A 26,123-nucleotide genomic window follows, 5' to 3' on the forward strand; every position below is an offset into this window, starting at 1 on the left:
TGTGAGGCAGTAATGCTAACCATTACACCATCCGTACTGCCCCGTATATATAACACATGGTGGGGATAGAACCCATGACCTCAGTGCTGTGAGGCAGTAATGCTAACCATTACACCATCCGTACTGCCCCGTATATATAACACATGGTGGGGATAGAACCCATGACCTCAGTGCTGTGAGGCAGTAATGCTAACCATTACACCATCCGTACTGCCCCGTATATATAACACATGGTGGGGATAGAACCCATGACCTCAGCGCTGTAAGGCAGTAATGCTAACCATTACACCATCCGTACTGCCCCGTATATATAACACATGGTGGGGATAGAACCCATGACCTCAGCGCTGTAAGGCAGTAATGCTAACCATTACACTGTCCGTACTGCCCAAATATGAAATGTATGTATGCACCTCACCTTGAAAAGCAATGCATAAGACCTGCATAAAAGTGGGGCTGCAGCCTTAAATGCATTAGTCAATACATAAACTAAAGCAAGCATGCACAACACACACACACACACACACACACACACACACGTGCGCACACACACACACAAGGAAAATACTGAGAGGGATCTAGGAGTCACTATTACAGGTGACGTAAAGCAATGTAACAAAGCAGCGAGGAAGCCCAGTCAGATGCTTGGTTACATAGAGAGAGGAATCAGCAGAAGTAATAATGCCCCTGTATAGGTCTATGGAACGGTCTCCTCATTTATCATGGATCACATATGTAGTGCGGTCTGGGTGGGATTTATCGCCCTGGATCGCATTGCAATATATACGATCTTTTCGGTTAAACATATCATCCTGCAGACGCAAGGACAGGAGCTGTGATAGGAGGCCGTCCCTGTGCTTAGCGCTGACCCCTGGCCGACCCCTCAGTTTACTATAAATTATTATCATTGCTTATTCAGGCAATAAAAAAATAATATTCTCCTGGGACGTATATAAACAATAAATCCAGGGACTGGGAGAATGTGATTGGAGCCCAACCCAATGTCGTAATTCCATCAAGCACACATTGCTGGGGAGGGATCCTATAGAACCCTCTTTTGCTCAGTATCACCACATAAAGATGCGGTTAGCTACCAGGGCCAAGCTATTGTATATACAGGTCGAGTATCCCGTATCCGAATATCCGTTATCCGAATTATTCCGAAATACGGACATTCCAGAAAGTGAAAAAAATTTTTTTTTTTGCTAAAAACTCACTGGGGACATATGTAACAGCATCACTGGGGACATGATATGTAACTGGCACTATATATGTGCAAGACAATGATTGCTTGGCATTCAAATTCAGTGCTGAGATAGTACACAAATATTGTTTCACGTTTTGAAACCTTGTTTTTTGAACAATTAAAATATGTTTGTGTGTATTTTATGTGGTAATAAAATATATTTGTGTGTATATTATGTGTTTATACAGCATAAATGCAAGATACTTCAAAATACATCATTGAAATAGTAAAATATTCCGAAATACGGAATAATCCGTTATCCAAAATTCTCCTGGTCCCGAGCATTTTGGATACGGGATACTCAACCTGTACTAAAGCAGCAGCATAGAAATGGAGCGGGTCTACCCCGCACCCTGAATACCCCCCCCCTACGCGAGCAGGTGTGTCCGCATCCCCCCGCGAGCGGGTCTGACCGCAAACCCCCCCGCCCCACATCACTGTGTCTGCACGCCGCCTCCTCAGCGAGTCTGCCCGCACCGCCCCCCCCCCCGTATCGTGTCACGTCTGCACCCCCCCTCCCTAGATCAGCGGGTCTGCCCCTGCACCCCCCACCGGAGCCACAGGTTTGCCAACAACGCTGCCCGCCCCCTTCCCTTCCCCAGGGCAGCGGGTCTGTCGAGCAACCCACCCGCCGCAGTAGTGGGAGCAACCCCCCCCCACACTGGATGAGCGGGTCTGCCCGCACCCCCCCTTCTCGCTGGAGCAGTGGGTATGCCCGCCCCCACTCAGAGCGGCGGGACTGCCCCCCCTAAATCAGCAGAGGGTCTGCCGACGCCGCTGATCCAGCTGGGGGGAGGTGCGGGCATACCCGCTGCTCCAGCGAGGGGGGGTGCGTGCAGACCCGCCGCTCTGAGGGAGAGGGGCCATACCCGCTGCTCCAGGGGGGGACGGGGGGCCGCCAGACCCGATGCTCCGGGGGTGGGGGGTGCGGGCATAGCCCCTTACGACTGTGTGAAGAGCGCCCGGAGGGCGCGATGAATCACCTAGTATAATATATAAATAGTTAGCCGCAAATATTAAGTATCACCCAAGCCACTCACCGATGTTCTGATTAATGCCAACATTCTTCGCCAGAGCCATCAGGAAGCCATAGAAAGTGATCCTGGGAGCGGTGCTCAGTATCTCGCCAATCAGCGGCACAGAGGGGCAGGTACTAGGCGGGAGGAGAAACATCACATAAGCTTCATCTTTCTTTGACATAGAACAGGATACAACGGTGTTATTAGGTGTTGTCACTTTAAAGAGCAGAACATAGTCGCACGTATAACAAATAATACAGATATATTTAATGCATAGAAATACAAGGCTTCGGTCATGGTGACCAGAGTTCAGTTCCTTTACAGTTGGAGATTGTGGCAGTTATACTGTATATAACATTGTACTGTATATAGCAGGATGCTATACACCAGCGGTGGGGAACCTTTTTTGTGCCAAGTGCCATTTGTATGGGGAAAAAATCCTTCGGGGGCCATATGTTAAAATTTCTCTTGCAAATTGTCCTGCTGCAGCCGTCCCACGCTCCGGCGGCTGCCGCTGAATAGGACGGACAGTCTCCGACTGCTGTTGATTAAGAGGAATCTGCGCTCCCCACGAGGGAGAATAGCCGGTGACTGTCGGGACCCCGAGTGTCGGGGTTTTCACTGTCGGGACCCCGGCGTTGGGTAAATGACTATCGGGACCCCGGCCGTCTGGCACACAAGAAACACAGTGCCCCATACGGAAAGAGACCCTGGGGTGGGGAGTTGATGCAGAAGGAACACAAGGTGAATGAGGCTGGAGAGAACATTGAGGGATGAGGCTGGTGAGATGATTACATGCGATCTTACGGACACCCCACCTGCGCCCACATCATTATATCGTACATAAACGCTAAAGGTAACATTTTCCCCACACAGATAAAGGATGCTATAATCCAGTCCCACTGACACCAACATGAAATGCTGTAGTACAAGCTGGTAAAGCTATTGATGTATACATACAGACATGTTCTCCGGCAGATAAAAGGTTCTAAACACTCACAAAAACACTCAATCATTTCTGAGCACAAATACGTTTATACCGAATGACATCACCCTGACATAAAAGCATATACTGCAATGTGAGAGACACAGAATATCCAATCTGTATTGCCATAGCATCGAAACGTCAAAACAAATCCAATGGGTTCAGTTTATCTGAGCAAACAAGTCAATGGGAGAATGTAACAACTTCAAACCCCTGGAACATACAAAGGCTGTTCTAGCCTCTATGGGAACTTGTGGGGACAGGCTGTGACCGCGCAGACACCTGCAGCACTCATAAATCACATTATACACCATGGAAATAAGTATACAGGAAGGTGCCAGGAGTGTACACAGGACATCAGCAGCATAAAGCATTGTAACCATCGGCCGTGACCTTGTGTTCTGCACCTGGTGTGTAGCACTTGGGGTTACAAAACGTGGCCATCCAGCTACGGTGGAACTACACATCTCAGCATACCTTCATAGGTTTGCTATTAGTTCATGCTGGGATGTGTAGTTCCACATCAGCTGCTCCATGTTGAAGACCTGTGCTTCTATACAATTATCCATTTGTGGGTGTGTGAGCGTTACCATCGCACAGGACAGAGGAGGTGACGGTGACTGGAACAGACGGATACCAGGGAGCACTTTATGTAAAATGGCTAAGGGGCCCATTTATCATTTAACATTTGTGGCTGAAGGTTATCTGCAAATATTAAGTATCACCCAAATGTATCAGGAGAGACCGCAGCAGGAATCTCCGATCCCTGCTCTATCGGTCCTCCACCGCTGCTAGCCGCATCCCCCGGTTTCCATGGAGAATGCAAAGCTGCCCAATATATCAACATCGGGCAACATCGCATAGGGTACCAGGTCTACCGCCATTCTGAGATGGCGGCAGCCTACTGTAGCCTGCCGCTGGAGCAGTGAGGTCAGCGGGGTCGGACAGGGGTCAGTGCTAACCGCACTTGCGCAGAACCCCCGGCGGTGTAGAGCGCAGGGACAGGCTCCTTTTGGATTGACTGATACATTCAACCAAAAGGATAGCATATTGCAATGTGATCCTGAGTGGTAAATGCCGTTCAGATCGCATTGCATATATACAATCCAATGATAAATGGACCCCTGTCATGCTTCTGTAGCTGGGAACATTAAAATAATATTTTTTTTTAAATTGTTTTGATCCTTTTTTAGTCCTGGCTCCTGATTCTTGTACATATATTGTATCTAGAACAGAAAAGAAATAGGAACAGCGCTGTACTGAATATATAAATTTTTAATTAAAAATTTCAATTTAACATATTATCACAGTCAATAATGGACAAAACAAGACTTACATACATAAAACACAGAAACTCCCCCCATATTAACTGGTGCTGGTTAAAGCTTGTGTTAGAAGCAATTGCGTTTTTTTGCTCATATAGAGAGCCAGTTAGTAGGTTAGTACTGAGTTCAGTCCCCACAGAATTGTGCACATTCTATTGTGGTATACCTAATTTGTAATCCTGGGGTGGCTTGTAACAATGGCGATTTTTTCTCCGACCTTTTAGTAGTGGGTCATATCCGAGAATCTCTTAACAGCCAGATGTTTGTAGCAGCCTCAGTGTCCCCTTTCAACGCGTTTCTCCGCCTTACACTCCTCTCAGCGGCTTCCTCAGGAGAGAATATTCTCTCCTGAGGAAGCCGCTGAGAGGAGTGTAAGGCGGAGAAACGCGTTGAGAGGGGACACTGAGGCTGCTACAAACATCTGGCTGTTAAGAGATTCTCGGATATGACCCACTACTAAAAGGTCGGAGAAAAAATCGCCATTGTTACAAGCCACCCCAGGATTACAAATTAGGTATACCACAATAGAATGTGCACAATTCTGTGGGGACTGAACTCAGTACTAACCTACTAACTGGCTCTCTATGGCCCTTATTCTGATTGACGCGGACTTTACCGCATTCTTACGGATCGCGTCTTTTCGGCGTCTGCGCATGCGTGGAGAACGCAACGCGCATGTGCCACGCCTTGACTCCGTACCAGTTCGGCCAAATCCCGTACAAAACTGTTCCCCGCAATCAGTCGGGAAATATGGGCGTATTATGGGCGTCATGCGGAATGTCACATGGGCGTAGTTTCAAAGTGGGCAAAACGGGGCGGAAACATGGGCGGACACGGGGGAGTACACTTATGTTGGGGGGCGTACATTCGGATAGCACTCCGAATGCACGCGATCAAAAGGGGAAGAAATGTGCGGTGTCCACAAGTGTACTATTGCTTTGCGGACACCACTCGTTCATGCGGTAGGCGAACGTACGCCTAATGACTACAAGCACATTAAACAGTATATGTGTAGATTGTTTATAATCTTTTACACAGGGTGTAATACAAACCATTGCACTTACATTGCTGTAACGGTTAATGTGTGCAATGCATGTGTTAGGCATGCTTGTAAGGATATATTGGCATCTAATTGATTCCAATTCCAAATAAGCAGTTTTTTATGAGGATAGGTAATTGAATAAGTGGGTCATGTGATGTCTTGCAGAAGATACTTAATAGTGGGTTGTTTGGCGTAAATACTCCGCTTACGTGCGGTAGCACCGCTTGGCTCCCGTTCGGATGCGGTATTCCCGAGCATACTCTGTAATACTCTGTAATACCGTGCCGAATCTGAGTGTTTCTCCCGCACACGCATGGTTTGTATGTCGTCCGTAAACACGCCCTGTTCTTAAAGAGTGAGTCCGTCCGAATGCGGAGGACACGTGGGCGTTTCTACGGACGATGGCCGCATGCGGCAAAACACCGTAGCGTGCGGACCGCTCCGTAAGAATGCGGGAATATCCGCACCGATCAGAATAAGGGCCTATATGAGCAAAAAACCGCAATTGCTTCTAACACAAGCTTTAACCAGCACCAGTTAATATGGGGGGAGTTTCTGTGTTTTATGTATGTAAGTCTTGTTTTGTCCATTATTGACTGTGATAATATGTTAAATTGCAATTTTTAATTAAAAATTTATATATTCAGTACAGCGCTGTTCCTATTTCTTTTCTGTTCTTTCTACTTTGTGAGGGGTTTTGGTAATCCCCCTCAAGGTCCAGCAGCAGTACCAAATATTCAATCAGCGCTCAGTATCAACCTGTGGTATTTTGTTGATATATTGTATCTGCCAATGTTACAAAAAAATCCTCAGGTGGAACTAATGATGCCACTTGTGATAGTGAGGAGACCTGTAACCCATACACAGGTAGTGGTCCCTGAGGACCAGAGGTGGGATACAATCAGTGTCGCAACTATAAATTGTGCACCTCCTGCCGGAAATTTCAGCAACGCTAAACCCCACCCCCCAACCCCGCCAGGTCTGTGGCTGGGACCCGCAGATATACTTGTCTGCGGTCCCAGCGCTCCTCCTGGCTGGTTCCTGTTAATGAAAATGACCATCACAAAATGGCTGCCCCTGTCCCTAATAGCAGACCATTTTTGAGGATGCTAGAGGAGGCCGCCGCCGCCGCCGCCGCCACCTCCCCTAGCATCCTCAAAAAGTATTTGCTGTAAGGGGGTGGACATTTTGTGTGGGCTATTTTCATTAGCAGGAGCTAGGAGCAGCGGGGAGCTCCACAGCCAGCTCACCCCGCACTGACAGCAGGGTGAGCCGGCTTCCTGCTGCGCTGGTAACAGCTTCTATAGCACTGTCCCAGCGCTATAGAGGCTGCTAGCGTCGTTGGCTCGATGCGTCTCCATGGAAGCCAGCTCACCCCGTTGTCAGTGCGGGGTCAGCTGGATGGGGAGGAGGGAGGCAGCGCAGGACCCTGGTTCGGTAAGTATGTTGGTGTAAAAGTGAGGTGTGTGTAATAAAGTTGTCCTTTTCTGTGTGTGTGTTTTATTTTAACATTCTTTTTACAGGTGGACTACAAGTCCCAGCAGGCCACTTAATGCCCCGCATGCTGGGACTTGCAGTTCTTCAAGTCCCCGCATGCGGGGGAGGCCTGCTAGCACTTGTAGTTCACATGTATATAGCAATGTTATGTATGACTGAATTAACCCTATCTGGCCAGCGTCCAAAGCCCAGGGATGCCGGTGACAGCCCCAGGCTTCAGCCCAGGACGGGTGAAGCCTGGGGGGGACCCCTTTATCCCCCAGGTACCCCGTCCAAGGCTGACCAGCCATGGTGTTCATGGTATGGACTTGGAACCATATGTAAAAAGTGTCCCCAAGCTGTGGCATAACACCGTGGGCTGGTTTCAAAATACAGGGCACCCCCAGATTTTTTGTCCCCCGCATTTTTGGAACCAGGACTGGTCCAAGAGTCCGGGGCTGGTTTCAGAAATACGGGGGACCTCTACGCTTTTTGTCCCCTGTATTTTTGGAACCAGGTCTGGCTCAATGAGCCCGGGGCTGGTTATGCTCAGGAGGGGGGACCCCACACCATTTTTTTTTTTCATTTGAACTTTTACACATTTTTAAAGACAGAACCATGCACAGATCTCAATAATCTGTGCATGGTTCTGTCAAATTAGCCTGTCAACTTTTTTTTGGGGTGATTTTTGGTAACGTTTACCAAAAATCGCACCCTATTACATTTGCGAGTTTTATAAAGTGTGATTTTTTTTTTTACCGTGAATCGCACCTTATTACATGTGCGATTTTTGGAAAATGTGCGTTTTTGGCTGTTTTTTTTTACCAAAAATTGCACAAGTCTATAAAATCGCGCCCTATTACACTGCACTGGCCACTGCATATTCTGGGTGACAGGTGCTGCTCTCTGGCACCAGGAGAAGAAGAGGACCGGCTAACGCATATTCTAGGTGACAGGTGCTGCTCTCTGGCACCAGGAGAAGAAGAAGACAGGCCACCGCATATTCTGGGTGACAGGTGCTGCTCTCTGACACCAGGAGAAGAAGAGGACCGGTCACCGCATATTCTGGGTGACAGGTGCTGCTCTCTGGCACCAGGAGAAGAGGACCGGCCACCGCATATTCTGGGTGACAGGTGCTGCTCTCTGACACCAGGAGAAGAAGAGGACCGGCCACCGCATATTCTGGGTGACAGGTGCTGCTCTCTGGCACCAGGAGAAGAGGACCGGCCACCGCATATTCTGGGTGACAGGTGCTGCTCTCGGACACCAGGAGAAGAGGACCGGCCACGGCATATTCTGGGTGACAGGTGCTGCTCTCTGACACCAGGAGAAGAGGACCGGCCACCGCATATTCTGGGTGTCAGGTGCTGCTCTCTGACACCAGGAGAAGAGGACCGGCCACCGCATATTCTGGGTGACAGGTGCTGCTCTCTGACACCAGGAGAAGAGGACCGGCCACGGCATATTCTGGGTGACAGGTGCTGCTCTCTGACACCAGGAGAAGAGGACCGGCCATTGCATATTCTGGGTGACAGGTGCTGCTCTCTGACACCAGGAGAAGAGGACCGGCCACCGCATACGCTGGGTGACAGGTGCTGCTCTCTGGCACCAGGAGAAGAGGACCGGCCACCGCATATTCTGGGTGACAGGTCCTGCTCTCTGACACCAGGAGAAGAAGAGGACCGGCCACCGCATATTCTGGGTGACAGGTGCTGCTCTCTGACACCAGGAGAAGAGGACCGGCCACCGCATATTCTGGGTGACAGGTGCTGCTCTCTGACACCAGGAGAAGAGGACCGGCCACCCCATATTCTGGGTGACAGGTGCTGCTCTCTGACACCAGGAGAAGAGGACCGGCCACCGCATACGCTGGGTGACAGGTGCTGCTCTCTGGCACCAGGAGAAGAGGACCGGCCACCGCATATTCTGGGTGACAGGTGCTGCTCTCGGACACCAGGAGAAGAGGACCGGCCACCGCATATTCTGGGTGACAGGTCCTGCTCTCTGACACCAGGAGAAGAAGAGGACCGGCCACCGCATATTCTAGGTGACAGGTGCTGCTCTCTGACACCAGGAGAAGAGGACCGGCCAACGCATATTCTAGGTGACAGGTGCTGCTCTCTGACACCAGGAGAAGAGGACCGGCCAACGCATATTCTAGGTGACAGGTGCTGCTCTCTGACACCAGGAGAAGAAGAGGACCGGCCACCGCATATTCTAGGTGACAGGTCCTGCTCTCTGACACCAGGAGAAGAAGAGGACCGGCCACCGCATATTTTAGGTGACAGGTCCTGCTCTCTGACACCAGGAGAAGAAGAGGACCGGCCACCGCATATTCTAGGTGACAGGTGCTGCTCTCTGACACCAGGAGAAGAGGACCGGCCAACGCATATTCTAGGTGACAGGTGCTGCTCTCTGACACCAGGAGAAGAAGAGGACCGGCCACCGCATATTCTAGGTGACAGGTGCTGCTCTCTGACACCAGGAGAAGAAGAGGACCGGTCACCGCATATTCTGGGTGACAGGTGCTGCTCTCTGACACCAGGAGAAGAGGACTGGCCACCGCATACGCTGGGTGACAGGTGCTGCTCTCTGGCACCAGGAGAAGAGGACCGGCCACCGCATATTCTGGGTGACAGGTCCTGCTCTCTGACACCAGGAGAAGAAGAGGACCGGCCACCGCATATTCTTGGTGACAGGTGCTGCTCTCTGACACCAGGAGAAGAGGACCGGCCAACGCATATTCTAGGTGACAGGTGCTGCTCTCTGACACCAGGAGAAGAAGAGGACCGGCCACCGCATATTCTAGGTGACAAGTGCTGCTCTCTGACACCAGGAGAAGAAGAGGACCGGTCACCGCATATTCTAGGTGACAGGTGCTGCTCTCTGGCACCAGGAGAAGAGGACCGGCCACCGCATATTCTGGGTGACAGGTCCTGCTCTCTGACACCAGGAGAAGAAGAGGACCGGCCACCGCATATTCTAGGTGACAGGTGCTGCTCTCTGACACCAGGAGAAGAAGAGGACCGGCCACCGCATATTCTAGGTGACAGGTGCTGCTCTCTGACACCAGGAGAAGAGGACCGGCCAACGCATATTCTAGGTGACAGGTGCTGCTCTCTGACACAAGGAGAAGAGGACCGGCCACCGCATATTCTGGGTGACAGGTGCTGCTCTCTGACACCAGGAGAAGAGGACCGGCCACCGCATATTCTGGGTGACAGGTGCTGCTCTCTGACACCAGGAGAAGAGGACGGCCACCGCATACGCTGGGTGACAGGTGCTGCTCTCTGGCACCAGGAGAAGAGGACCGGCCACCGCATATTCTGGGTGACAGGTGCTGCTATCGGACACCAGGAGAAGAGGACCGGCCACCGCATATTCTGGGTGACAGGTCCTGCTCTCTGACACCAGGAGAAGAAGAGGACTGGCCACCGCATATTCTAGGTGACAGGTGCTGCTCTCTGACACCAGGAGAAGAGGACCGGCCAACGCATATTCTAGGTGACAGGTGCTGCTCTCTGACACCAGGAGAAGAAGAGGACCGGCCACCGCATATTCTAGGTGACAGGTCCTGCTCTCTGACACCAGGAGAAGAAGAGGACCGGCCACCGCATATTCTAGGTGACAGGTGCTGCTCTCTGACACCAGGAGAAGAGGACCGGCCAACGCATATTCTAGGTGACAGGTGCTGTTCTCTGACACCAGGAGAAGAAGAGGACCGGTCACCGCATATTCTGGGTGACAGGTGCTGCTCTCTGACACCAGGAGAAGAGGACCGGCCACCGCATACGCTGGGTGACAGGTGCTGCTCTCTGGCACCAGGAGAAGAGGACCGGCCACCGCATATTCTGGGTGACAGGTCCTGCTCTCTGACACCAGGAGAAGAAGAGGACCGGCCACCGCATATTCTAGGTGACAAGTGCTGCTCTCTGACACCAGGAGAAGAAGAGGACCGGTCACCGCATATTCTGGGTGACAGGTGCTGCTCTCTGACACCAGGAGAAGAGGACCGGCCACCGCATATTCTGGGTGACAGGTGCTGCTCTCTGGCACCAGGAGAAGAGGACCGGCCACCGCATATTCTGGGTGACAGGTGCTGCTCTCTGACACCAGGAGAAGAGGACCGGCCACCGCATATTCTGGGTGACAGGTGCTGCTCTCTGGCACCAGGAGAAGAGGACCGGCCACCGCATATTCTGGGTGACAGGTGCTGCTCTCTGACACCAGGAGAAGAAGAGGACCGGCCACCGCATATTCTAGGTGACAGGTGCTGCTCTCTGACACCAGGAGAAGAAGAGGACCGGCCACCGCATATTCTAGGTGACAGGTGCTGCTCTCTGACACCAGGAGAAGAGGACCGGCCAACGCATATTCTAGGTGACAGGTGCTGCTCTCTGACACCAGGAGAAGAGGACCGGCCACCGCATATTCTAGGTGACAGGTGCTGCTCTCTGACACCAGGAGAAGAGGACCGGCCACCGCATATTCTGGGTGACAGGTGCTGCTCTCTGACACCAGGAGAAGAGGACCGGCCACCGCATATTCTGGGTGACAGGTGCTGGTCTCTGACACCAGGAGAAGAAGAGGACCGGCCACCGCATATTCTGGGTGACAGGTGCTGGTCTCTGACACCAGGAGAAGAAGAGGACCGGCAACCGCATATTCTGGGTGACAGGTGCTGCTCTCTGACACCAGGAGAAGAGGACCGGCCACCGCATATTCTGGGTGACGAGTCCCCTGTGTTCTACAGAAAGACAGACTAATGCGACACTGTAATGGCACAACATGTTGGACCTGCCCGTAGAAGAACAGGCAGCCTCACAGACTCAGCTGATCCCCTTCTTGTTCTTCAGGTTTTTCATGACTGTAATAAAATAAGCACTTATGGCTCAAACACATCATCTCTTTTCCTTCCGATTATTACCACACTTCATACCTGCCGTAAACATTGCATAACAAGAACACTCATTGTCCTGGCTGCACACGAGCAAAACTCTCCCCCGGGCTCCGTTCTACAACACTGATCCGGTAAGTGGCTACAAGTGGTTTGAAGTTTGCAGAAAACCCTGAGATCTCTCAACAATAATATTCTGTGCCCTAGAAATCGGCCTGTTCTCCGCTCCCTGGTCTCACCCCACCCCTCCCAGGTGCAGGGTTTACAAAGAGCACCTAAGGGAGGCCAGCATTATGTGACCCAGGTATTTACCCAGCTAAGCGTAACACACCCATAAGAAGAATGTGCAATGCTGACAGGAGAATGTACAGCAGAACAGAGTCTAGTGTAGTCCCTGACAAAAGAGGGAGCTATCTAAATGAGAGAAGCAGTGTATCAATCACAGCGGCATCAATAAAGGCCATATTATACATACACAGTAAGTGTGTGTGTGTTTGTGTGTGTGTGTGTGCGTGCATGCATGAGTGTCCGGCTGCAGTGGCGTAACTAGAATATTTGTGCCCCCCCCCCCCACCGATATCGGGAGCGCCACCCCCCCCCTCCCCCTAGCCCTCCCACCTTCCCAAGTGAAGTTAAACACCCCCCCTTTCCCCTCCGCATGCCGCATTCAGGGTCCCCCAGCGCAGATCTTCTCCTGGCTCTGTCTCCTCCTGCAGTTCTAATGAAAAATGACCATCACAAAATGGCTGCCCCCTCTAGCATCCCAAAAAAACTGTCTGCTGTATGGGGGCAGTCATTTTGTGATGGTCATTTTCACAGACATAATGGCCACAGATTCACAGATGAAATAATTAGCTCTACCTGTGATCTTTTGAGATGTGTCAGTGAATAATGAGTGCACCTGTGCAACTGCCGGTGACCTGGAAAACGTGCACTTTTGGGGTCCTTGAGGACCGAGGTTGAGAACCACTGTTCAAGTAGTGTGTACCCAACTTAAAGCTGGGCACACACTGGCAAATTTATCTGTCATTGGATCGGGCAGTGTGTTCTCCACATACACTGCTCGATCTGTCCTGCCTGATGTCACACCTGGGTGGGCGCCAAGTTGGAGCTGTCAATCACAGCCAGCTCCTTAACAAGTATACGGGCAGTTGGCGAATCACTTGTACACAACACGATGCACCGATATATCTGGGCATCAGCTGCGATGGACAACCAACGCATTACACATGGGAAATACACTGTTCACAGCTATATCGTTTGTGCACACTGGCCAATGTTCCATTGATATATTGTCCTTTTAATCAAATGGCCGCTATATCGATGGAACATCGGCCAGTGTGTCCCACAGATATCTGTGAATGGCACATCATGGCATGTTTGTTTGACATCTCTTACCCATAAGCCCTTGCAGCTTACACTTGTCAGGAGGTGACGCTGGTTGCAGAATGTGTTCTCTGGGTGGAAGATGGTGCATATAAAACCAAAACCATTTACTCTCACTATGGGCCTTATTCTAGTTCACTCTTTCTGACAAAATCCTTCTTAGATGGACAAAATCATGTGCACTGCAGGTGGGGCAGATGTAACATGTGCAGAGAGAATTAGATTTGGGTGAGTTATTTTGTTTCTGTGCAGGGTAAATACTGGCTGCTTTATTTTTACACTGGAATATAGATCTCACTTTGAAGTAAAACCCCACCCAAATTTAATTATATCTGCACAAGTAACATCTGCCCCACCTGCAGTGCACATGGTTTTGTCCATCTAAGAAGGAATTTGTAAGAAAGAGTGAACTAGAATAAGGCCCTATCTTCCCATTCTCATTCTCTAAAGAGAACTACATTTGTACAATGTTTGCAGAAGTATTTTGGAACCATGTCATGCGCTTGTATTTTAATTTCTCACGACACGTTTATGCAACTGTGGGAGAGTCCGAGTCATACAGATCTCATCCGCAGCGGAGTGGGTGTAACCGCAGCAATTGGGCGACCGCACACATGCAAAGTGTAGTACGGGAGAGTGTGTGTATGTTGCCATGCTTTGGACACACTATCATATTCTCACTTTATGCCCACTTGAATAGTAAAGTATGAAAAACCACCTTTAAAAAAAAAAACATGAAAAACCCACGTCAGCCTTTTCCATGTCGAACGAATGCTCATGTCGACTTCATGCTTGTAGAGCGAGAGACGGCATCCCGCCATATTTATGGACATCCCAGAAGGTAGAACACAAATGAACACCCCAGATCATCATCCACTTGCAGTGAGCTCAGCGCACCTGTGTCTGTCTCGCTCGCACAGGTTCTCCAAGCACTGGTAAAGCTGTGGCGCCTCTACCCCGTCCTGAGATGCATTCTCACTGGAAGGTTGGCGCTGGCGGGATGTTGCCGACCGCGACGTTGGCACTATGACGGTGTTTAGGCTCTTTCCGGTGAGAAGGTCCTGGTATACAGCTGCGGCACTGTCCAAAAACTCTGCAAATAGAAGACATGGGGTGACTTCATACGCCCATCCCGTGTACCCCAATCTGTACAATGACATGGGGTGACTTCATACGCCCATCCCATGTACCCCAATCTGTACAATGACATGGGGCAACTTCATACACCCATCACCTGTACCCCAATCTGTACAATGACATAGGGTGACTTCATATGCCCATCACCTGTACCCCAATCTGTACAATGACATGGGGGGACTTCATATGCCCATCCCATGTACCCCAATCTGTACAATGACATGGGGCAACTTCATACACCCATCACCTGTACCCCAATCTGTACAATGACATAGGGTGACTTCATATGCCCATCACGTGTACCCCAATCTGTACAAGGACATGGGGTGACTTCATATGCCCATCATGTGTACCCCAATCTGTACAATGACATGGGGGGACTTCATACGCCCATCACGTGTACCCCAATCTGTACAATGACATGGGGCAACTTCATATGCCCATCACGTGTACCCCAATCTGTACAATGACATGGGGTGACTTCATATGCCCATCATCTGTACCCCAATCTGTACAATGACATGGGGTGACTTCATATGCCCATCACGTGTACCCCAATCTGTACAATGACATGGGGCAACTTCATATGCCCATCCCGTGTACCCCAATCTGTACAATGACATAGGGTGACTTCATACGCCCATCACGTGTACCCCAATCTGTACAAGGACATGGGGGGACTTCATACGCCCATCACGTGTACCCCAATCTGTACAATGACATGGGGCGACTTCATATGCCCATCACCTGTACCCCAATCTGTACAATGACATGGGGTGACTTCATATGCCCATCACGTGTACCCCAATCTGTACAAGGACATGGGGTGACTTCATATGCCCATCATCTGTACCCCAATCTGTACAATGACATAGGGTGACTTCATATGCCCATCACGTGTACCCCAATCTGTACAAGGACATGGGGTGACTTCATATGCCCATCATGTGTACCCCAATCTGTACAATGACATGGGGGGACTTCATACGCCCATCACGTGTACCCCAATCTGTACAATGACATGGGGCAACTTCATATGCCCATCACGTGTACCCCAATCTGTACAATGACATGGGGTGACTTCATATGCCCATCACGTGTACCCCAATCTGTACAATGACATGGGGGGACTTCATACGCCCATCACGTGTACCCCAATCTGTACAATGACATGGGGTGACTTCATATGCCCATCACGTGTACCCCAATCTGTACAATGACATGGGGCAACTTCATACACCCATCACGTGTACCCCAATCTGTACAATGACATGGGGTGACTTCATATGCCCATCATCTGTACCCCAATCTGTACAATGACATGGGGCGACTTCATATGCCCATCACGTGTACCCCAATCTGTACAATGACATGGGGCAACTTCATATGCCCATCCCGTGTACCCCAATCTGTACAATGACATGTGGTGATTTCATATGCCCATCCCGTGTACCCCAATCTGTACAATGACATAGGGGGACTTCATACGCCCATCCCGTGTACCCCAATCTGTACAATGACATGGGGCAACTTCATATGCCCATCCCGTGTACCCCAATCTGTACAATGACATGGGGTGACTTCATATGCCCATCCCGTGTACCCCAATCTGTACAATGACATCCGGTGACTTCATATGCCTATCACGTGTACCCCAATCTGTACAATGACATGGGGTGACTTCATATGCCCATCACGTGTACCCCAATCTGTACAATGACATGGGGTGACTTCATATGCCCATCACGTGTACCCCAATCTGTACAATGACATGGGGTGACTTCATATGCCCATCACGTGTACCCCAATATGTACAATGACATGGGGTGACTTCATGTGCCCATCACGTGTACCCCAATCTGTACAACGACATGGGGTGACTTCATATGCCCATCAAGTGTACCCCAATCTGTACAACGACATGGGGTGACTTCATATGCCCATCACGTGTACCCCAATCTGTACAATGACATGGGGTGACTTCATATGCCCATCACATGTACCCCAATCTGTACAATGACATGGGGTGACTTCATATGCCCATCACGTGTACCCCAATCTGTATAATGACATGGGGTGACTTCATATGCCCATCCCGTGTACCCCAATCTGTACAATGACATGGGGTGACTTCATATGCCCATCCCGTGCACCCCAATCTGTACAATGACATGGGGTGACTTCATATGCCCATCACGTGTACCCCAATCTGTACAATGACATGGCGTGTATTCATATGTCCATCACGTGTAACACTAACCTGTAGAATGGCATGTGGTGACTGTACATGTCCATCACGTGTAACACTAACCTGCAGAATGGCATGGGGTGACTTTACATGTCCATCACGTGTAACACTAACCTGTAGAATGGCATGTGGTGACTGTACATGTCCATCACGTGTAACACTAACCTGTAGAATGGCATGTGGTGACTGTACATGTCCATCACGTGTAACACTAACCTGTAGAATGGCATGGGGTGACGTCACATGTCCATCACGTGTAACACTAACCTGTAGAATGGCATGGGGTGACGTTATATGTCCATCACGTGTAACACTAACCTGTAGTATGGCATGGGGTGACGTTACATGTCCACCACGTGTAACACTAACCTGTAGAATGGCATGGGGTGACGTTACATGTCCATCACGTGTAACACTAACCTGTAGTATGGCATGGGGTGTCGTTACATGTCCATCACGTGTAACACTAACCTGTAGTATGGCATGGGGTGACGTTACATGTCCATCACGTGTAACACTAACCTGTAGAATGGCATGGGGTGACGTTACATGTCCATCACGTGTAACACTAACCTGTAGAATGGCATGGGGTGACGTTACATGTCCATCACATGTAGGCTATACAACCAGTATAATTACTATAGGCAATCAGACGCTTCCCCTCCCCAATACTGTAATGAGAGCAGACATCCTGCAGACACAGATGACATATACCGCAGCCTAGATATCACCCTGATACTGACTGGTCCTGTGTAAGCGGCCGGACACTCACCAGAGTAATAAAACTGGATCTGGAAGGCGTACAGGAAATCGGAGAACGACATGAGACAGTCCATGGCATCGTCCATCAGAACAATCCTGCCAAAGAGGAGACAGAGACTGAGAGCAGACATTGCGGTATAGGCTGCGATTACTATTCCAAGCTGGTGCAGATAAAGGAGATGGATCATATGGAATGCGGATATTTGCCCCAGTGGTCAACGTTTCTCAACCGCGACTGCCACGGAGGTGCTAACAAGCTGCACGGTGCATTTGTCCCGCAGTGTATCAGGGTTCTGATTGGGTCAAAACTGTATTGGGTATTAATTATGTGGTCTCAATGGAGCATATTACATGCTTGCAAAAGTCTACATGCCCACTTGTCACAAGATGGGGTCCCCATGCTCTTATTTTTTCACACACACACACACACACACACACACACACCCTACTCCACCACCCCTGCCGCCGCCCCCCCCCCCCCCCCCCATTTTTTTTTACATTACATATTTTGAGTGTTTTTAGTGTTTTTTATGCCTTTTTTGTGTTTTATTATGTGTATATTGAGTGTCTGGGGGTCCTGTCGGAAAGGATAGATATAAGTTATTGTCTCGTGTTTTTTTGTCTCGAATGTCAACATGGTCGACATGGACACCGTCAAAGTTTACCACTTCCATTGGCTACGCTCGGCACACTATTCTATTCTCCCTCCACGCCCTAGTGGAAGGTAGGGCATGAAATACCGTCTGTCAGCACATGTCGGCTCAAAAAAAAATGAAAAACTCATGTCGACTTTTTGACACGTCGAACTAGCCATTGTCGACCTGAGTAGAAGCGGATTGGCTGGCTGTTTATCACCTTTGGAAGCTCGGTACATCTGGCCCACAGTATTTCCCGTTAATGATTGTGCAACACGTACTTGTGAGCTCACAGTCCCCGGCAAGCAGCAGTGTTCCAGCTTGTACAGAGGACTTGGGACCGATCTCATGTGAAGCTGGGCGCACTGACAGCCTATAATGCCGTTATTGTTACCGTGCTTGTGCTGAAGACAATAGGCTCATTAATACACGCAGCTAAAGATACCGACAAATTGCCAGTGGACGCGCTCCAAGTTATGTAAGCGATTATCACACTTTATTATGTGCGTCGTTGCATCATGTGAAAGGAACATTTTATTAGGTTTGATATTTCTCTTCAAGTCAAATATTATGTATGCTCCCCCTATATTTATACTGGAGGTTCTATGATAATTGCCCTGTACTCCCATCGTCGGAGGCGCTCCGTAGACTAGAACGCGGCTTCTCTTATACCGGTAATTTCCTGTCTGAACATTCCAGATGATATAACTACTATTAATATTGTTTTACTCAGTCTGTCTGTCCACACACAGAGGCCCGCTCACAGCGAGGCCTAGGATACATTTCTCAGAATAAAGCCCATTAAATCACTATGCTCCAGACACTGGCCCTTATTCCATACTTGCCGACTTTCCGGACAGCCGGAACTTCAGGTCAGGGGGCGGGGACGGGGCTGATGACTGAAAGCACCTCCCCTACTCCGGGCAACCGCCGCGATTCGCGGGTCTGCGAGTAGGGGGAGGGGCTATAATGATGCGATTTGTGTAATTTTAGTCCCGCCCCTTGCCGCGGCCCCGTAAAAACCGGTAAATAGTGCGGAAAGGAAAGGGGGTGCGGGGGCTGCCAGGCGGGAGGGGGGGCCCGGGGGTTGGCGCGAATCGTGGGAGGGGGGGTCGTGGGGTGCCGCGAATTGTAGGAGTCACGGGGGGGTGTCACGGGGTGGGGCCGCGAATCGCGGGAGTCACCGGGGGTGCCGCGAATTGCGGGGGGTGTGCTGCAAATCGCGGGAGGGGGGTCGCGGGGGGTGCCGCGAATCGCCACAAGAAAAAATCAACACAGAAAGGTCAACACATGTAAATGTTGACATAAGTGTGGCACTTCATTGGTGTCCATGTCGACACATGAGAATGAATATGAAAACATTGAAAAAGTGAAAAATAAATCTTGTCAACCTTTTTCATTGTCAACCATAGCCATGTCAGTGTTTTGCATGTGCCATTTAATCGTGGGGATGCTGTGAATGGGGGGGGGGGGGGGGAGGGGGGTGCATACCCAACATGACCCTCTCCAGGAGGGACACATTGCTCTGTTTCTGGACTTTCTTCTTAATTTATGGATTACCATCACCTGTGCTTAAACACCTTTCTTATCAATTACCCTGTTTAAAATGACAGGTGATGACAATCATAAATTAAGATGGAAGTTCACAAACAGAGCATTCTGTCCCTCCTGGAGAGGGTCATGTTGGGAGGTATGGAGGTGTGGGGCGCTCACCTGGTGTGTCTGGTGAGTAGCAGTGTCTTTGCTGTGTAACATGGAGAGGCAGAGGGTGTCTGGCTGCTCTGGCACTGTCTGTGGGCTCACTGGGCTGGTTCTCTGTCATGTGAGTCAGAGGCTCCACCCAGCGTTATAGCTCCAGACACACTTTGAGTGACAGATGTAGCCAAATATATGAGATACTCTATGTCCGGAATATTTTACAGTGCGCTATTGTCAGTGTGTCGCCGCGAGTCTCTAGTATATATGCAGTTTTCCAATCGCAGGTATTTCCTTAGAAGCAGTGATCACATCCAGGCCCTGTGTCATTTCTGCTGCACTGAACAATGAATTCTGCCCTCCAGGCTCATATCTGACAATGCTGAGGTTTAGTGATCCCTTACACAGGGGCAGGTACCAGAGGGGAATGATGTATTACTGATGGTAGAGATGATTCTGGCTACGACATCGCTAACTGTAGGGTTTTCCCGTACTGGAATGCCCTGGAGATGAGAGATCGTTAAAGGGCACAGCTTTTGGGTTCCTTGTAGCACGCTCACAAACATGACTGCCAAAGCATTGCATTCCCTCACACGCATCACGTCTCCCGGCGCCACTTTCATGTCTTCTACCAAAGCTCTCTCCCCAGTTCTCTTTGAAGTTCTTTACAAAGTGTAAAAAATTATATTATACCCCCCCCCCCCTTCCTTCCCCGCACGCTCCTCCAAATGTGAAATCTAAAAGTGGAAGTAACTAGGAAGGGGTCGTGTGAGAGCACAACGTAAAACAATCCCCTATACTTTTGTGGGTGTGCCTGCGATGTGTGTGCCCCACCAGCTGAGGGCGCTGACCGAACGTCCCGGTCTATACTCCCCCTGAGTGTATAACAATATTATCTTTTTAGTGATACGTGTTCTTTTGGCAGAGCGTCGAGAAAATGTCACGCTAGTAACTTGTTCTTGAACTATATAAAATGTCACTTGACCGTGTAATGAGGAGCGTGCAGCAGTTGTTGTGTCTGAGTCTGCTAATGTCAGATCTTAGATTACAGCCACATCAGTCTATTCAGTCAGAGCTCTGCAGAGAAACCTGAGGGGGGGGGGGGGGGGCAGGTTACAGTATATCTCATACCTTGCTGCTTTCTGTGTCATGTCCACGGGGAAGTCCGGGCAAAGCATCTGCAGCAGGCTCTGATATTCCTTCATGGTCAAGAGATCTGCAAGTAGCGTAGGTAGTGTTACTGTACGTCTATGGCTGAAGGCGGACTGTACTTCACATTAGAAATGTTGTTTTGGATTGAATTAGAAGATGATCTACAGCAGTGGTCTCCAACCTTTTTTGGGTCGGGAGCTACTCGCGACAAAATAAACCGCCCAAGGAGCTACTAAAGTAACATTTAAAAAAAAATCTGCATAATATCAAAAAAAAATGCCCTTTACACATAATGCCACAAACCGTAATGCCCCTGACACATTATGCCACACACTGCAATGCCCCAGACACAATATGCCACACACTGCAATGTCCAATATGTCACAAACATACCTCCCAACACTGTAGGCAGAGGAGAAGAGACAAAAATTAGAGGGTTCAGCTACTACCGTGGAACTCCTGCGAGGCTACATACCCCATTTTTTCCGCTATGGGGGCATGGTCAGCTCTCTAAGAGCTGTAGCCACATGGGGTGCGGCCATTGAAAATGGGGATGTGAAACACATATGCCCTCAATAGTGCAGTGCCAGATACACATGACCCCAATAGTGCAGTCCGTGATACCCATTATAAATATGCCCCGCACCGTGAAGCTCCATTATACAAACGCCCCACACCGTGATGCACCATTATACATATGCCACACCGTGATGCTCCATTATACATATGCCACACACCGTAATGCTCCATTATACATATGCCACACACCGTGATGCTCCATTATACATATGCCACACACCGTGATGCTCCATTATACAAATGCCCCACACCGTGATGCACCATTATACATATGCCGCACCGTGATGCTCCATTATACATATGCCGCACCGTGATGCCCATTATACATATGCCACACACCGTGATGCACCATTATACATATGCCGCACCGTGATGCACCATTATACATATGCCACACCGTGATGCCCATTATACATATGCCACACACCGTGATGCACCATTATACATATGCCGCACCGTGATGCCCATTATACCTCAAGCAGTGAAAACGGAATGCAGCCTGGAGTCACCTAATGTATGTACATATGCAAAGCACACACAGTTTTAAAAAAATTTTTACCTAACGCAGGAGTTGAGCAGAGGCTGTGGCGCATGACTTGAGCAGAGGCTTCCATACGGTGGGGACGTCAGGTGGTCACGCGGCATGAAGTCACTCTGAGACCTCCTGCCGCCAAGCGAGGATGGAACCGCTACGCGGCAGGAGGTCACTGCCGCCAAGTCAGGACCACAAACGCGGCATTAAATCACTTTCTGACCTCCTGCCGCCAAGCAAGGAACCTCTACGTGGCAGGAGATCACTGAAACACGCCGAGCTACTGGAAAACACCCGGCGAGCTACCCGTCGCTTGCGAGTGACGGGTTGGCGAACCTTGATCTACAGTAAAGGACAGAATTCAGATCCCTGTTGCGCAGTAGGAACCCCAAATTGTAGAATGGTTAAAGCTGGATTTGCAGAGGCCCAAGGCAACGCACTTGTAGGGGCTCCTACCATCAGCTTCATCAATGATGTGCTGGCGATGTTATTAAAGTATTATTTATATAGCGCACACATATTCCGCAGCGCTGTACAGAGAATATTTGAACACTCACATCAGTCCCTGCCCCAGTGGAGCTTACAATCTATATTCCCTACCACATGTACACGCACACAGACATTCTAGGGTTAATGTGTTCTGAGCCAATTAGTCTACCATTATATTTTTGGATTGTGGGAGGAAACCGGAGTACCCGGAGGAAACCCACGCAAGCACAGTGAGAATATACAAACTCTAGGACCATGGTGGGTATTGAATCCATGACCTCAGCGATGTGAGGCAGTAATACTAACCATTACACCATCCGTACTGCCCTGTATATATAACACATGGTGGGAATAGAACCTATGACCTCAGTGCTGTGAGGCAGTAATGCTATAACCATTACACCATCTGTACTGCCCCGTATATATAACACATGGTGGGGATAGAACCCATGACCTCAGTGCTGTGATGAAGTAATGCTAACCATAACACCATCCGTACTGCCCTGTATATATAACACATGGTGGGGATAGAACCCATGACCTCAGTGCTGTGCGGCAGTAATACTAACCATTACATCATCCGTACTGCCCCGTATATATAACACATGGTGGGAATAGAACCCATGACCTCAGTGCTGTGAGGCAGTAATACTAACCATTACACCATCCGTACTGCCCTGTATATATAACACATGGTGGGAATAGAACCTATGACCTCAGTGCTGTGAGGCAGTAATGCTATAACCATTACACCATCTGTACTGCCCCGTATATATAACACATGGTGGGGATAGAACCCATGACCTCAGTGCTGTGATGAAGTAATGCTAACCATAACACCATCCGTACTGCCCTGTATATATAACACATGGTGGGGATAGAACCCATGACCTCAGTGTTGTGCGGCAGTAATACTAACCATTACATCATCCGTACTGCCCCGTATATATAACACATGGTGGGAATAGAACCTATGACCTCAGCGCTGTGAGGCAGTAATGCTATAACCATTACACCATCTGTACTGCCCTGTATATATAACACATGGTGGGGATAGAACCCATGACCTCAGTGCTGTGATGAAGTAATGCTAACCATAACACCATCCGTACTGCCCTGTATATATAACACATGGTGGGGATAGAACCCATGACCTCAGTGCTGTGAGGCAGTAATGCTATAACCATTACACCATCCGTACTGCCCCGTATAAATAACACATGGTGGGGATAGAACCCATGACCTCAGTGCTGTGAGGCAGTAATGCTATAACCATTACACCATCCGTACTGCCCCGTATATATAACACATGGTGGGAATAGAACCCATGACCTCAGCGCTGTGAGGCAGTAATGCTATAACCATTACACCATCCGTACTGCCCCGTATATATAACACATGGTGGGAATAGAACCCATGACCTCAGCGATGTGAGGCAGTAATGTAACCATTACACCGTCCGTACTGCCCCGTATATATAACACATGGTGCGGACAGAACCCATGACCTCAGTGCTGTGAGGCAGTAATGCTAACCATTACACCGTCCGTACTGCCCCGTATATATAACACATGGTGGGGATAGAACCCATGACCTCAGCGCTGTGAGGCAGTAATGCTATAACCATTACACCATCCGTACTGCCCCGTATATATAACACATGGTGAGAATAGAACCCATGACCTCAGCGCTGTGAGGCAGTAATGCTATAACCATTACACCATCCGTACTGCCCCGTATATATAACACATGGTGGGGATAGAACCCATGACCTCAGTGCTGTGAGGCAGTAATGCTATAACCATTACACCGTCCGTACTGCCCCGTATATATAACACATGGTGGGGATAGAACCCATGACCTCAGCGCTGTGAGGCAGTAATGTAACCATTACACCATCCGTACTGCCCCGTATATATAACACATGGTGGGGATAGAACCCATGACCTCAGTGCTGTGAGGCAGTAATGCTAACCATTACACCATCCGTACTGCCCCGTATATATAACACATGGTGGGGATAGAACCCATGACCTCAGCGCTGTGAGGCAGTAATGCTATAACCATTACACCATCCGTACTGCCCCGTATATATAACACATGGTGAGAATAGAACCCATGACCTCAGCGCTGTGAGGCAGTAATGCTATAACCATTACACCATCCGTACTGCCCCGTATATATAACACATGGTGGGGATAGAACCCATGACCTCAGTGCTGTGAGGCAGTAATGCTAACCATTACACCATCCGTACTGCCCCGTATATATAACACATGGTGCGGACAGAACCCATGACCTCAGTGCTTTGAGGCAGTAATGTAACCATTACACCATCCGTACTGCCCCGTATATATAACACATGGTGGGGATAGAACCCATGACCTCAGTGCTGTGAGGCAGTAATGCTAACCATTACACCATCCGTACTGCCCCGTATATATAACACATGGTGAGAATAGAACCCATGACCTCAGCGCTGCGAGGCAGTAATGCTATAACCATTACACCATCCGTACTGCCCCGTATATATAACACATGGTGGGGATAGAACCCATGACCTCAGTGCTGTGAGGCAGTAATGCTAACCATTACACCATCCGTACTGCCCCGTATATATAACACATGGTGCGGACAGAACCCATGACCTCAGTGCTTTGAGGCAGTAATGCTAACCATTCCATGGAATTAGCTAAATATCACCTCGCACCAGAATTACTAGGTGACGGAACACCGTACTTGTAGCGCAAACATTATTTAATATTAGCAAAATGCAAAGATTTATCTCACAGCGGCTCCTGGTGTCTCATAATTACATTTTTTAAATATGTTTGAGGCAAAATATGAAATTTTTTAACTGATATATTGAACTACTTTACAAGCATACAGCATATACCCTCCGAGACACCCACTGGCCAAATCCAATAGTCTCTGCTGTAGTTTGGTGAGGGGACCTGGGTGGTCAGGATGTCTCATGTGAAGGTAAGCAGGGGGGGGGGGGGGGGGGGGGGCTCTGCTTGTGTTTTCCTAGCATATAAATATCTGCAGCACAGTATAATTTGCACAGTGGTTTCCCTCCCCAAATCTCCCCTCTCTGCCACAAGGCTCTTGGGAGTGTCCTACAGAACTCTTGGCAGAAGTTAAAGGACTATAACCGACAGAAAACAATCTGTAGGACTACAATGCCCTCTGCAATGCGCCGTAAATACAATATATACCTCTGATTGTACTCTGTTGGTTGGTGGGTTTGCACATCTGCTGCCCAGCAGAGGTGGGCCACAGGTGGAGAACTAGGAAACATGAGTAGGACCTACTAGAGTCTGTGGTTACTCTGTGGACAGGAGTAGGGATGGGACAAGTCTCTATAAGTATTTATTTACAGTTTCTTATATAGTGCAGCATATTCCGTTGCGCTTTACAATTGGAAACAACAGTAATAAAACAAACTGGGTAGATACAAACCGACATGGAGGTAGGAGGGCCCTGCTCACAAGCTTACAATCTATAGGGATAATACC

At 49.3% G+C, this 26,123-nt stretch overlaps 1 protein-coding gene across 2 annotated transcripts in view; it reads right to left on the minus strand.

The window, feature by feature from the left end:
- The window catches only part of CSTPP1 (centriolar satellite-associated tubulin polyglutamylase complex regulator 1), a 134,333-nt gene that overhangs the window by 25,253 nt on the left and 82,957 nt on the right, over positions 1–26,123 (minus strand). For both annotated transcript variants that reach the window (XR_014465465.1, XM_083164453.1), the window contains exons 4-7: positions 20,985–21,069; positions 17,534–17,619; positions 14,274–14,469; positions 2,287–2,399 (exon numbers count right to left, since the gene is read on the minus strand). Coding sequence is in view for 1 of the 2 variants with exons in the window: in XM_083164453.1 (XP_083020579.1) it covers positions 2,287–2,399; positions 14,274–14,469; positions 17,534–17,619; positions 20,985–21,069 (480 nt within the window). In the remaining variant the exon portion in view is untranslated. The remainder of the gene's footprint in view (positions 1–2,286; positions 2,400–14,273; positions 14,470–17,533; positions 17,620–20,984; positions 21,070–26,123) is intronic.

Source organism: Crinia signifera, chromosome 11 (assembly GCF_055691185.1).
Source record: "Crinia signifera chromosome 11, ASM5569118v1, whole genome shotgun sequence".
Lineage (NCBI taxonomy): Eukaryota > Metazoa > Chordata > Amphibia > Anura > Myobatrachidae > Crinia > Crinia signifera.